Source organism: Phacochoerus africanus, chromosome 15, assembly GCF_016906955.1.
Source record: "Phacochoerus africanus isolate WHEZ1 chromosome 15, ROS_Pafr_v1, whole genome shotgun sequence".
NCBI classification, from domain to species: Eukaryota; Metazoa; Chordata; class Mammalia; order Artiodactyla; family Suidae; genus Phacochoerus; species Phacochoerus africanus.
The window spans coordinates 110054025-110069168 of NC_062558.1; the positions used below are offsets into that span (position 1 = coordinate 110054025).

The following is a 15144-nucleotide window of genomic DNA, read 5'->3' on the forward strand; positions in this document are numbered from 1 at the left end:
TCTCAGTCCATCTGGGGGATGAGGGGGCACATTAGGGTCTTTGCTTTGAACCTGTGTTTGCTAGATTCTCTTAAACTGTGTGTGTGTTTGTAGTGACCAAGGGTGGGGACAGCTGATGATCATGGAAGGGACGAAATTCCCACCTAAGCCACCCTTAGTACCCTGGTATCACCTGGAAGCTTTGAGCTGCAGCCCAGCAGGGTTAAGTTGTGGGGAGTGTCTGGAAGACCTGCAGTTTGAGCACCTCCTGGGGCAAAGCGGGGTGGGGAGGCAAGAATTAATGCCTCCAATACCTGCAGACAAAACGAGCCTCCTCTCCTTCCCCCGCCCTTCACCTTGTAGCCCTCCCAGCCCACCTTGAGCCCCAGACCTTCCAGCTCCACTCCTATAGCATTTATCCCCACCACAGGCATCCCTCTCTGCAGCCAGAGGTTGAGATCCTTCGGGCTGAGCACACTTTATCCTGCTATTTTCTTTTTTCTTTTTGGTCTTTTCTGCCTTTTCTAGGGCATATGGAGGTTAGGGGTCTAATCGGAGCTGTAGCCACCAGCCTACACCAGAGCCACAGCAATTCGGGATCCGAGCCGCATCTGCGACCTACACCACAGTTCACAGCAACGCCGGATCCCTAACCCACTGAGCAAGGCCAGGGATCGAACCCTCAACCTCATGGTTCTTAGATTCATTAACCACTGAGCCACGACAGGAACTCCTATCCTGCTATTTTCATTCACCGTGTTTCTGTGTCAGACTCATCATCAGCATGAGTTGTATTCCATTAAACGGATACACTGCTGTTTACTTATTCACTCCCACTACAGTAGTTTTCATTTCCCACTAGCAACTATTGAAGGTCCCAGTTTCTCTGTATCTTCACCTACATCTGTTATTACCTATTTTAATTTAGCCATCCTAGTGAGATTGAAGTGATAGCCCATTGTGATTTCATTTAGATGCTGTGATGTGATTTTTGGCCATTTGTATATTTTTGGAGAAATGTTTATTCAAATCCTTTGCCTTTAAAAATTATTGAGCCCTTTATTAGATATATGATTTGCAAAAATGTTCTCCCATTATGTGGTTTCTCTTTTCACTTTTTTTTTCTTTTTAGGGCATCACCTGCAACATATGGAGGTTCCCAAGCTAGGGGTTGAATCGGAGCTACAGCTACCAGCCCACACCCATGTCTGTGACCTACACCACACATCATGGCAGTGCCGGATCCTTAACCGACTGAGCGAGGACAGGGATCGAACCCATGCCTCATGGTTACTAGTCAGGTATGTTTCCACCATGCCACACAGGGAACTTCTGTCTTTTCACTTTCTTAATGGTATCACTTGTAGCACAGAAGTTTTCAATTTTGATGTAATTCTGTTTATCTATTTGTAATTATGTCCAGATTTTAGTGTCAACATACACTTTTGTTTCACATGGGTAAACAGCTAGGAGTAGCATGACCAGGTGGATGGTTAAGTGTAGATTTAAATGCATATTAAACCGCTGAACTGTTTTCCAAAGTGCCTGAACCATTTTACACCCCCCTGGGGGGCAATACTGAGAGTTTTAGTTGCTTTGCAGCCTCTTTAGCACTTGATATTGTCCTTTTCTAACTTCAGCCATTCCAGTAGACATATAGTGTTAGCTCAGTGTTTTAATTTTATTTATTTAGGTATAATTGACATACAGTATATTTCAGCGTGGTTTTAATTTCAATTTTTAAAGTAACTAATGATATTGAACTCCTTTTCATGTACTTATATGTTATCTATCTCTTCTCTGGTAAAGCATTCAAATCATTTGCCCATTTTTAAACTGGATTGTTTTTCTTACTGTTTATATGGTTTCTTTAGATATTTAGATACAAATCCTTTATCAGATATCTGTTTTGCATTATTATTATCTTATTTACTTACTTTTGCCAATGGCTTTGTCTTTTCATTTTCTTTTTTTGTTTTGTTTTCTTTTGTCTTTTTAGGTCCGCATGCAAGGCATATAGGCTAGGGGTCTAATTGGAGCTACAGCTGCTGGCCTACACCACAGCCACAGCCACAGTCATGCCAGATCTGAGCCACATCCTCCACTTATACCACAACTCGTGGCAATGCCAGATCCTTAACCCACTGAGGGAGGCCAGGGATCGAACCTGCAACCTCATGGTTCCTAGTCAGATTTGTTTCCGCTGAGCCATGATGGGAACTACTGTGTTTTCATTTTCTTTATAGTGACTTTCGAAGAACAGAAATCTTTGTGCTTTATTGTGTACTATTTAAGAGATTCTTTTTTGCTCAAAGTCAGCCAAGTATTAGGAGAGGCAGGACTTTAGCAATGGGGGAGGTGGAAAAGAAAGCTCCTTTAGCTCATTATGAAATATATTTTAAAAATCCTTTGAATTCAGATATCACCATACATAGTATATAACAGTCACTTGATGGCACATCGACTGGCGGGACCCAGTATCATCTGTTCATTTTCTGGTCTAGCTGTCCATCGATGTTTCATGCTCCTTTTTTTCTGAATATCTTAGTCCATTTGGGCTGCTATAACAAAAATATCATAGACTGGGAGGCTTATGAATAACAGAAATTTATTCCTCCCTCACAGTTCTGGAGGCTGGGAAGTCCAAAATCAAGGCTACAGAAGATTCAGTGTCTAATGAGAGCCTGCTTTCTATTTCATAGGATATCTCCTCTTGGATACAGCCTCATGTGGTGGAAGGGGCAGAGGAGCCCTCTGGAGTCCTTTTTTTTTTTTTTTTTTTGGTCTTTTCAGGGCAGCACCTGTAGCATAGGGAGGTTCCCAGGCTCCATTCCTAGGAGTTGAATCGGAGCTGCAGCTGCTGGCCTACACCACAGCTCACGGCAACGCCAGATCCTTAACCCACTTAGCAAGGCCAGAGATCGACCCTGCATCCTCATGGCTACTAGTCACATTTGTTTCCCGTGAGGCATGACAGGTACTCCTGGAGTCTCTTTTATCATCCCATTTATGAGAGCTCCACCCTCACAACCTAAGGAGCTCCCAGAACCCCCGCCTCCAAATACCATTACACGAGAATTAGATTTTAGCATGTAAATTTTTGGGGGAGACACAGACATTCAATCTATAGCAATAAAATATAATTGTTGTTGGGAAGTGACTGTCCAACCAGGGATTTCATTTCCTAGACCCCCAGCATTTGATGGGATCATGTGACTGACTTATGGCCTAAGGAATCGGGTAGAATGTATGCCAGTTCCAGGTTAGGCCCCTAAAATACTCCTGTATTATCCTGCGTACTCTCCTTGTCTGCCAGCTGCATGTTGATGCCATAGCAACCTTGGAGGCCAAGGCTGAAGACCACAGAAAGACTACATCAGTCTGGATCCCTACAGGACTACATGGAACAGATCTGCTGCCCACATTACCCCATTATCACCAACTGAACTTGACATGACCTATTAGCCAGAAATAAACTTTGATTATGGAGCAACACTTGCAGGGGAGAAGGGAGAGGGAGAGGGTAGCACACCATGAAATCAAAGATGGCCAGCATATGTTAGTTCATCAGGTGGTCAGTATTAAGGTCAAGGTGTAACACAGACAACAGTGGCCTCTTTCTTCCCACAGAACACCCTGAGAACAGAATGTTAGAGTAGCCACGTTTTATTGCTTACAAAACATTACCTCAACATATAAACTACCTCATGGACCCAAGCTCTCTTCCATCCCCAGCTTGATAAAATCTGTTCCCTGGAAGAAAATATTACAGCTGTTAAAATCTCTTGCACAGAGAAGAGTGTTTCCCGGGGAGGTGTTTTTGTACTCATTTTGTCAACTTCCAGATGGGTAAAACTAAGGAGGTTTCTTTTTGCTTCTTGCAAAAATATAATTTATTATATAACATTTATAACTTGAAAGAGTCCTGGAATATTTTCATGAATAATAATTAGAAGACGAATGTGCATGATGGGGGCTGTAAAAAAGGGCCCCCTTTTCTCAACCGGGTGCACAAGACAGTGGGGTTTAGTCTTGAACCAGAACCATGGGACTTGGTCAGCTCCTCCTCAGTGCTCCCTGGGCTCTTGGGGCTGCCCTGGTGTTTGGAAGGAAGTGGGTGTCAAAGCAGTTGGTTTGCTGTATTTTGGCTTTCCTGTTCTTCAGTGATATTTGGAAATATCACCCTTAGGATAACAGTCAGTGGCTTTCTGCTTTAGTCTGGGAAGGTGAAGAGAAACTTCTAAGCCTCTGGGTGGTGAGGGAGGGGGAGCAGTGCTCTCAGAGGCAGTGCCTGCGTGGATGGTGACTGGCTCTGCCACTTACCTCTGCAGCCAAAGCTGGTCACAGCTCAACTCACTGTTCATCAGAGCTGCTGGTCAGCTCCTCCAAACCCCGAGATGGACTCTCTCCTGGGTGAAGGCACCACTAGGGTTCTCTGTAGACACACACGGGACCTTGAGAAAGCTGGCTGTGGGCAACTCAGGTGAGAAAAGTTGGCCATAGCCAGTCCAACAAGAATCCAACTGGGTTCAAGTCCCAGGTACGTCACTCTGATCCTTCTGAATACCTGACTAGTCACTACCCAGGACCTGGCAGAGGAAGGCAGGTCCAGAACTGTTAGTGGAACTCAGAGGCAGTGATTCTAATGCCCTTGGGCCTTATAACCCTTTTTCTTTGAGTAATCTTTACTATCTTATTTGTAATTCTGTACATCCTAAGAAAAGCTTGCAAACTATTCTACAATCAAAACTTAATTCCCTTTCAGTACACCAGATTTCCCTGGGGTCTAGGTTGTGGATAGAGTGGCTGACAGAGGCGAGGCAAGGCTGTGGAACTGGAGAGAAGTTAGTGGAAAAGAGCAATGGGCAGTGTTCAGGGTGGGGCAGTAGCGCTGAGGTTGGGGAGAGGGAAGGGTTTATGCCCTCTCTTCCCTTGCCTTCTCCAAGCCACATCTCTATTATTTTGTATGTTCTAAGCTATTTCAAAAACTGAAGTCCTTCTCGATCCCAGTGGTTTTACTGTCAGTGATCCACCGGGTTTGCCTTGGCTGCTGCAGAGACGAAACACTTCTACACTTGTTTTCAGAAGTAAAGTTGCTTTCCCTGGTTTTGCTCAGCTGCATCCATCCCAAACACAGGAGTCTTGAGTGCAGGGTGGCAGGGCACACCTGCAGGTGCCAGGTCTGGCCTAGACCACTGGGCCACCCAGCCGGTCACAGTCCTGCAGGGTCCTCCCTAATGCTGAGCCTCACTGGTGCTGAGAGCCAGTGGGGCCTCTCAGGAAGAATCTGCCAATAACCTCTGTGCTGTTGGAGGGTCCTGCCGGGAGAAGGCCCAATAGAGGAGGGTGGCAGGGGCTACAGAGGGCGAGTGGGCCTTGGGAATTGCTGTTCTAGGAGTCCTGGGCCTTAGGTTCTCTGAAGCCCAGGTCTGGTGTGTTCAAGCTTTTCTCCAGCTGGAGATAATGCTAATATCCCACAGTTGCAGCTTTTTTTAGGGCAAGGGAGAATGGAGAAGTTCTCTTCAAATAACAATAAGAACTTGCTCTGAGCCTTTGTGATAAGAAAGGAGAAAGAAAATCATTCCTAGAGGCAGAAGGAGGAGAAAACCAGCTCAACAAAAGGCCCAAAGTTCCCATTATACATTATTATGCTTTCAAATAAGCATTTCTACAAGCTCATACTTTGGTTTGAAAATAAAGTAGCTCTTAAGTCTTAAGACTATTATTTTGGCCCTGTCTTGTTTAGGGAGGGAAAATCTGATGGGGGTGGGGTGGGGAGCTAATCCATGAACTCTTTCGTCCTGATAGTGAGTTTTGCCACAAGCTGCTTCCCTGATACTGAGTTTTGCCACAAGCTGTCTTTTCTCAGGGGAGTATTACAGGTGAATCCCTTTTAAGGAGTGATCCATACTGATTTAGTAGTTAGCCCTCACCCCAAAATGAGAAAGCCAGGACAGAAGCTTTGTACTAAAATATCCCTACAGAATTTGATGTTATAATGAATTTCTCAGTATTCTTTGAACAATGCGAATACTTCTTCCATGAAGGAGCTGCAAAGTTAGAATTACAGGACTCCAAAGATAAATTTCATTGAATCTCTCCTCTCTCTCTTTTTTTGTTTTTGGCCATGCCCTCGGCATGTAGTGGTTCCTGAGCCAGGGATTGAACCTGTCCAGGGCAGCGACCTTGAGCCACAACAGTGGCAACGCTGGATTCTTGACCCAGTGCGTGCATCACAAGAGAACCTCCCCCTTCTCCCTTTTTGTTAACGAGAAGAGCAAAATGCCCAAGTCAAAAAACAAAAGACAAAACTTACACCTCTTAGGAGCAGCTTTCAATATGTGAAGACATAAGAAGCAGAGACGACCTATATTCTGCAAGTTTAGAGGCTTAGTTGAGAGTCAACACTTATTTACAGAAAGTGTGTCTGAATGGAGCTCTCGAGGTCCTGGCTGTTCTGAATGAGCAGAAACTATGAGGAGGTGAAGGGGAGAGCCTGAATCCGGCAGCCTCAGTGGTGGGCAGGTAAGTGAACAAGCTCCAGACTATTCTGAGCTCAGTAATCACTCCTGGGTGCCCCTAAGCAAACTATAGACCCTCTCCAAGTCTCAGAGGAACAACAGGCATAAGAATTAGCAATTCCCTTGGAGTTCCCGTTGTGGCCCAGTGATTAACGAATCCGACTAGGAACCCTGAGGTTGCGGGTTCGAACTCTGGACCTGCTCAGTGGGTTGAGGATCCGGCATTGCTGTGAGCTATGGTGTAGGTCACAGACGCGGCTCAGATCCCATGTTGCTGTGGCTGTGGTGTAGGCCGGCAGCTACAGCTTCGATTCGACCCCTAGCCTGGGAACCTTCATATGCCACGGAGCAGTGCTAGAAAAGGCAAAAAGACAAAAAAAAAAAAGAATTAGCAACTCCCTCAGGGGGCTACCATGCATGTAAAGCAAACTAGCCCAGGGCTGGCCTGTGGGGCCTTCTCCCGATGGGCCTGCAGCTGTACCTGCACTAGTATATAGAAGAGACTTTGATACCTGCATAAAAAAATAGGGGGAAACAAACTCTCCTGTTTCTCTTTTCCTTTCTCTTCTTCACTTTTCTCTGCTGCTTCTTTCCTGCCTTTCTACTCCCAGTCTTGGCACTTTGCTCTCCCCCTCCCAGAGCTGAGTGTCAGTGGGAGGTGCCTACCTAACTGAGGGGCCCTCTGGGCAGCCCTATGGGGACGAGGACTTGCCAGGGTCTGCTCCTCACTTTGCAGCTGCTTCCAGGCTAAGCCACCACTGCTCAGGCCAGCCTGGGCCTGGGCTTCTCCCTTTCCTTCTGTCCCTAGCACGCACCTCCTGGGTACCCTTCCTCCTCTACCTGATGCTAAGCTTGTCAAAACCGAGCCCGCTCTCTTTCAGGCACAAGCCTGAGGGCCTCCTTCTCCCAAATTCCCAGTTTGCTATGCTGGGAGTCCGCCCCTCCTCCCTCATCTAATCTTCCTTATCATTCATGGGGCACATCAGGTCCTGCTCCTCAACTCCTCCTTAGATGGCCTCCCTGGCTCTGGCATCCACCACCTGGCCCCTCCCCGCCATTTCTATCCTTTCACAGCAGCAGAAGTTGTATCACTCTCTGCTGGAACCCTTTCACGTGGTCTAGTAGCTCCTCCTTAAAAAAAGCATCATTCCTGTCATGTATCCTGCAAAGGAAAATCACATCCACAGAAAAGAAAGTCATTTCAGCTGCAGCTTGTTTGCAAAGACCCACGCAAACCTCTGGAATAGCACAAAAGGGCCTCATCAGGAACTCTGAGTTGCTCCACGGCCCCTGCCCCCCACCCCGGGACCTCCCACCTCCCACCCTCCAGTTTCCCCATCAGACCCCCATCTCCAGAGCGCCCTTCCCCAACACGGCCAATGGAGAGCTTCGCTCTAGGCTCAGATAAGCGGGTCTGGGAGAGCACGGACCTGGTCCTTTCATGACCACCTTAGATTTCTGCCTGGTACACGCCATTGACAGCACTCAGCTACTTGGGAAGAGGCAGAAAGGTTAGATTCCGTTGTGTCTTACAGCTGTGATGACCTCTGACGGAATCCTTTTCTTTTTTTTTTAATAGTTTTAGTCAATCGAACCATTAAGGGCTTCCCTAACAAGTCCTTAATAATATTCTCTCAAATTCAAGGCAGGTATCATTATTCGTTCTGTCGGGGATGTGTGTGTGTGTGTGTGTGTGTGTGTGTGTGTGTGTGTGTGTTTGGTGGTTGGGTGTGCTTTCTCTTTGTACTAAAACTCTCTCCCTTGCAGCCACATGACAGATGATGATTGCTTTTTGTGGTGCCTAATACATTGCTCTCCACTCAATGAATATTATTATCTGACTCCCATTCCAACCCGGGGGGAATCTGGATTCACAGAGGAATAGAACCTTCTTACAAAATCTGGAGTATGATTGCAATTTTACTTTTGAAGCACCCGCTTCCCAGAGGAATAGCCAGTGATTGATGCCACTGCCAGAAACCCAGATGCGCACACTCATACATCAGCCGGGAAATTACATAAACAGCTCGCCCAGCAGGCCAGCGCTGACTCACCCACTTGCTCCCCTCTGGGAGGGGAGGTGATAGGAAACCCAGGGCAACAGCAGGGAACAGACAAAGGAAAGGCGTCAAAGAGGAGTGGGCTTTTGAAGGTCCACCAGGTCTTTTCCTTCCTCATCTTCTGCTGAGGGCGGCAGCCGCACACTAAGGTCTGTAGTTACTGCTGTGCCATGTGACCGGGATCACGGTGGGTTGTTTCCCCTGTGCTGGGAGTGTGCGGTGCGGTGCAAGGGTGCATGCAGCTCTACAAGCAAACCTTCGTGCTTACATAGGTACAGGTGGTGTCTACACTTTCCTTTGGGGTGGATGTGATCTACCTAGGCTAAGCTCACGCTAGGATAGCTGTCTCTTTGGGGAGCAAGTCAACGTTGACTCCAGCAGGATGGGGCAGCAGAGACAGGTTTGTTGCTCAGGAGAGGTCTGAAAAATACTGACACCATTAGGGTAGAAGAGTGGAAAGCAGTCCAGCAGGCTCGCTGGTGACCTGTGTGCGTGAGGGGGTTTATCGGTAGCGGCAGGCCAAAGCGTTGACATTCTTGACCACATAAAAGCCCATGGTGACGGGAGGGATGACCAATGTCCGGCCGGCCCGCAGAGGGCGGGGCTTCAGGTCTGGGAGGGTTCCATCGTCCACCATCGTTAAGGGCTGGCCGTTCAGCTGCACTGACCTAGAGTGAGAAAGAGAGTCGTTATTGAGTTGAGAGGAAGCCATCGCAGCAAAGCTTGGGCAGCCCTAGATTGCCCCAGACTGTCGGATACTCGCCCGGCTATCGCTTACTTACACCTGCTGTGCCCGGGCTCTCAGCCGAGCACTTTAATAACACAGGCGACCATCCCAGGAATGCTCTGAGAAAGGGACTGTCCTTAGCCCATTCCACCTTGAGTGCTTAAGTGACTTGTCCAAGGCTATACAGCTTGTAGCCCCGGGAGCCAGGATTTGAACACAGGTAGTCTGGTTCCAGAGACACACCATTTATTTAGATAAGTGAAAAGTCTCAGTGCTGCACAAGCTGAAAAGTGCCTCGTGCCTATTTTAAAAAAATCCTAACAGCAGTTCGGTTTGACTCTTCTAAAGAGTTTTTAACCTGAGGGATGATGCATAGGTTTAAGATGATTTCAGAACTTTCTTATTTACTGGCATCTTTCATTAATTTATTGGAGAGATGGGAGAACTGACATTGTGTCATGTGTCTGGGGAGGAGGACAGAGACTTATATAACAACTCTTTCTCTAACCTGAAAATAAGCTTTTGTATCTAATATTGAATGGATGTTTCAATTTTAGGGACATAAGGCGGGCGACAGAGTAAGCATTTGTAATCCCTGCTCACCTGTCCTGCTTGCTTTTATTCTGTGTATCAGCCATGCTCAGCCCTGGGAAAGTCTTAGAGAGCAAAGGGAAATGGCTCATCACCCAGCCTTAGCCTGTGGTACAGAATCCGGACAACCTCCCAGCTGTTTCTAACAGGGCAGTGACTTGGACAGCTGTGTGCCCAGACTGAAGCTTAGTTTTATGGGTCAGTAGAGAAGGCCAGGACCAGACCACCAGCTGGAAATAAGGCTGTAAGTCGCCTTCAGAAAACCAACATTCCCCTAGCCTGGAAACATCCATATGCCTATATGCCACGTGTGCAGCCCTAAAAATGCAAAAAAAAAAAGGCAAAAAAAGAAAGTCAACATTACAGTGACAACTGTTTCTGGGCCTTGCCCAACTTCCAGTGTGATAACACTGCAATGATATCATCTGAGCCATAAAGAGAATAAAATGAGAAATTGATATAGAAGTCTTGGTGACAGACAGGTTTAGAGAGAGATCATCAGACCCCTTGCCCGGTACAGCTCTGAACTCCCAGAGATAAAGGCACTGTAAATTGCTCCCAGGGGAGAGCTGGGCAGAGGGACGGCTCCAGGCCTGGCCCCACATGGATCAGTCTGGGCCCGGTCCAGACCTGACAGGCGGCGGCAGGCCCCTCCTCTTGTTGGTATGACTGAGGAATGAGTGAACAGCAGGAATGAGTGAACAGGTAAGTCAGGCCTAGCTGTTGACCTCACCAAATACGCCCGCACATGCTGCTCTAAACGCGCGTGACCCTCTCTAGTGAAGACCGCCTACTCACGGGAGTGGAAGGCAGGGTGAGGAGAGGGGTCAGTCACAAAAGAGGTCAGGATAGGTCTTCGCGGCGTATTTTTACAATGTAGCTCCAAGCGGTGTGACTATGCAACCATCAGACACGTGCACCATCAAATATAAGTTCAAGAATACTAATTAATCTTTCCAAAGCATACTCAAATTTATACCACTTGTCTCCTTGAAAACCTTCAGCGGAAGTTCCCGTCGTGGCACAGTGGAAACGAATCTGACTAGGAACCATGAGGTTGCGGGTTCAATCCCTGGCCTTGCTCAGTGGGTTAAGGATCTGGCATTGCCGTGAGCTGTGATGTAGGGCAAAGACACAGCTCACATCTGGCGTTGCTGCGCCTCTAGCCTAGGCTGGCAGCAACAGCTCAATTAGACCCCTAGCCTGGGAACCTCCATATGCCGCGGGTGTGGCCCTAAAAGGACAAGAGACCAAAAAAAAAAAAAAAAGGGAAAGAAAACCTTCAGTGGTCCTCCCAATACATGGAGTTAGGGGCAAGCCCTCCTCCTGAGCAGTTAAGCAATACCCTTTTAGATTCAGATGATCCCAGAGTATCGCCATCTTTGGGTTCTGTGAAGTCAAAACAGTGTGAGAGGCAAGATCTTTCATTTCTAAACAAAAACCAAGTGATTATTCTGCAACAGGCCCCATTTTGATTTTGTTATTGGTTGGTTAAAAAGTTAACTCACGCTGGGGGTGGATGGGTAGAACCAGGGAGCATGGTTAAGAGTCCAGTCTGATCTCTGATTCCACGAGCCCACCAATCACCTCCTGGATGGCTCCGGCAAAAACTTGTGGGTCCTTGTACTGTGGAACAGATGAGTTTCATGGCTCCTTTCCTAAAGCTCTGTCTGCCTTTGGCTTCTGTGTAATAGTATCTCTGTTTTCCTCCTTCGTTTCTGCATGTGGTTTCCTTTTCGTGGAGACTGTTCCCATCTGCCTGGCTCTCAGATGCTGGGGTTCCTGGCCTTTGGTCCTTGAACCTGATTGCTTCCCACACTACATCCTCCCCTGGGGGCTGTTACCCACACCCAGGACTTACTAGTCTTATGTCCATGCTTCCAAACCTGCATCTCAACCTGGATCCTTATTCTAACTTAATTATCTCCACTTGGCTGTCCCACAGGAACTTCAAAGTCACCATGTCCAAAGTCAAAATCTTCTCAAGCCCTGTCCTTTCTTTTGCCTTTTTATCTTTGTCCTGGTACCACCACCCATCAGATTACCTAGGCCAGGAAGCTTCTCCCTGAAGTGCCAGGTCTGGGGCGGTGGGGGTGGGGGGTGTCACTAAATCCAACCAGTGCTACATTTTAATATCTTTCAGATCTGCTCCTTTCTCTCCAGTCACTGCTGTTATTTTAGTTCGGAACATGCCTTGTGACCTCTCTCCTTGCCCTTGGCCTGGCCTTCCTCCCCTGTGCTTGCAGCGTGGCTGACAGAGCCCTCTGCAATTGTCACTGCTTCACACTCCCAACAATACCCATCCCTTCCACTGTAATCCGGATGATGACGCCGAGCTCTGGCCATGCTCCAGCCACCTCTCTAGTCTTGGATGCCACCAGTGCCCCTTACAACCAGAGCTCACTGTGGGTCACAGACCTCTGCGGGCGGGCTTGGGCTCGCAGTTAATGTAAGGACAACATCAATATATGCATGAGCAGACTGCTTCCAATGAAAAACAGTTGTTCTGCACATAAATGAGGTAGAGATTTCTCAAGTGAAAATGTAAGTAGATATTGTTGGGGATAAAATACACAGATTCATTTAAAAGCATGGTAAAATTTTTTCAAACGTAAATGCCTGTAGACACTGTTGGGATGAATAAGACGCAAGTTCATTTTAAAACCGTCATGAAATTCCTAATAGATTTTTGGGGAGAAAGCGGGCATCACGTGCTTTTTTCAAGCAGGAGGTTTTTTTGTTTTTGTTTTTTTTGTCTTTTTGCCATTTCTTGGGCCACTCCCATGGCATATGGAGGTTCCCAAGCTAGGGGTCTAATCGGAGCTGTAGCTGCCAGCCTACACCACAGACACAGCAATGCAGGATCCGAGCCGAGTCTGTGACCTACGCCACAGCTCACACCACAGCTCACGGCAACGCCGGATCGTTAACCCACTGAGCAACGGCAGGGATCGAACCTGCAACCTCATGGTTCCTAGTCGGATTCATTAACCACTGCACCACGAAGGGAACTCCAAGCAGGAGGTTTTTAAAAGGACAATTATCATAATGTAAGAGGGCAGTGACATCTGTAAACATTATAAAGGACCCCTTGGCCCCAGCACGACCAGATTCAGTGACCTGCAGTCCATTTCCTCCTTGGCGTGCCTGGTGCTTGCTCTGCCTGGCACGCGGCCAGTCCTCCTCCTCTGTGGGACTAATGCCTTGGGTCCCTGTAGCCTGATCTCGTGTTGCTCCCTCTAGGAAACCTTCTCTGACCCCTTGGTTAGGAGCCCCACTGTGGACTCTCCTGTACCCCAAAGTGACCTATAACCAGCTCACTGGGTTGTAGAGACTCACCCACTCTACCCTCACTGCGTTGAGAGCTGGGCAAGGAAAGGGGTCATGTCTCTCGCCCTAAACACTTGGTGCCTGACAAGGTTCTTGGCATAGAATTGGGATGGAATGTTTTCTGAAAAAGTGAATGGACTTTTGTGGCTCTTCTGCATTATTTCTGGTATTCCCGGACTGAGTTTCTCACGCTCTAAAGAGGCTCCCTGGAGGTTTGCTGAGTGTCTTTACAGATTTCATTAATGTACCAATTACTCTTGCTCACGGTGGCTCTGGAGATGTTAGATAAGACAGGAATTATCATTGATTCTCACAGTCACTCATTTAGGTACCTTATCCCAACCAGACATGAGGCCATTGATCATTGCTGGTGCTGTTCATCCTTAGAAAAGATCTAGAAACCATCTCTTAGCTAAGACAACATGAGTTAATTTTGTCAGGCCTGGAGTCCCCTCATGTCCTTATTGACAAAGTTCCTTCATTATAACCACAGACAGGCCTGCATTTTATTTTTCTGCTTACGTTTTTAACTATTATTACCAGTTACGTGGTATCAAACTAAATATTCCAATTATCCTTCACTTTTTTTTTTTGCACTGAACAATCTCTACGTTCGCAAACATCATGTTAAGGACGAAAATCACTGATTCTGGAGCACTCTGTATGCAAGCGACAGGATGCTATGATTTACTCTCACATTTAATCCTTATAACCACCAACGGAGGCAGGTGTTAGCATCCCTACAGATGAAGATATCTAAGTTTAGCGGAGTCTAAGACTCACCTAAGTCTCACAGCCAGGAAGTGGCAGAGCTGAGATCTGCACTGCAGCCCTTCACCACAGACCTGTCAGCCTCCCTCGTGCCTGACAAAGAGCTCTGTGAGGTACACAGGCAAGTGTTATTGCTATTATTGTAACCTCAGGGTCAGGTAGCCTGGGCAAGGTCCCATGGCTAATAGGTGGCTGAGCTCGGTCTCAGAGTCAGGCCTCCTGACACCTCTTTCTGCTATTTCATGTAGTTCTCCAATTCCAGATGGCACTCACCAGGATCATGTTTCCTTCTTTGAAAATCTCTCTTATCAGATTTTCATCACATTTGGCTACTTCTTTAGTGGCCTGTGACTCTTCAAACCAAATGCTAAATGATCCAGCTTATGTTGAACTATTTTTCTTAATTCCCTAGCTGCTGAGAGCTTTTAAATTATCCAAATATTAGGACAACTGTGTTTTTATCACCATTTGTTTTTGCAAAGTCTGAGTTGCTTTGCAACTCCTAAACTTGTTTTCTTTATTTTGCATGCTATTTGAAATGGGATTTGGTGTCTCAGTTTGGAGTCAAGCCCTCTGCTCCTCAGGTCCCTCTGGGAGCCTGTTGGCTGGGTCAGCCTCCCTCCTCCTCCCCCCCACCTGTCTACAATCTCTGGTTTTCATGTCTTACGATGCTTCTTGCTAACCATAGATATGGAAGTAAGCTTTCAGCTTGCTTCTGGTTTCTGGCCTGGACCTGGGTGGACTTTAGTTGGGGCAAAGGCAAGGCAAGCCTGTGTATTACTGGGAGCTGCCTGGGGAGCTAGGGTCTGGTTTCTGCGGCCACATATTTGGGGCCTAGAGTGGAAGGTCACTTAGAGATACCTAGTTCCATCTCAGCCACTTTGAGAAAGTGATTTCCCTTCTCTGAGCTTAGGTTTCTCCATCTGTAAGACAGACTAGATGAACCCTAGGATTTCTTCTGGCTTCTACATTTTCAGGTGAGTAGCCCACTGCCTAAAAACTGTACCAAAGCAGAGTTTAATGCCAAATTCAGAGTGATCCTGTCCAGATAGAAATCTGATCATGATATTCACCCATCTCAATGTTCAGTAGGTCCCTGCTGACCTTAGAACATTCTCCAAAGTCCTCAAAACACACACTGTGCGAGGCCATTTACCTACCTCTC

General features: G+C 47.1%; 1 protein-coding gene across 4 annotated transcripts in view; it reads right to left on the reverse strand.

Moving 5' to 3' along the window:
- Positions 1–8402: 8402 nt before the first annotated feature.
- Positions 8403–15144, reverse strand: part of HPSE2 (heparanase 2 (inactive)) — a 726022-nt gene continuing 719280 nt past the window's right edge. For all 4 annotated transcript variants that reach the window (XM_047760831.1, XM_047760830.1, XM_047760833.1 and 1 more), the window contains exon 12: positions 8403–9228. In XM_047760831.1, coding sequence (XP_047616787.1) covers positions 9063–9228 — 166 coding nt within the window. In that variant the 3' untranslated portion in view covers positions 8403–9062. The remainder of the gene's footprint in view (positions 9229–15144) is intronic.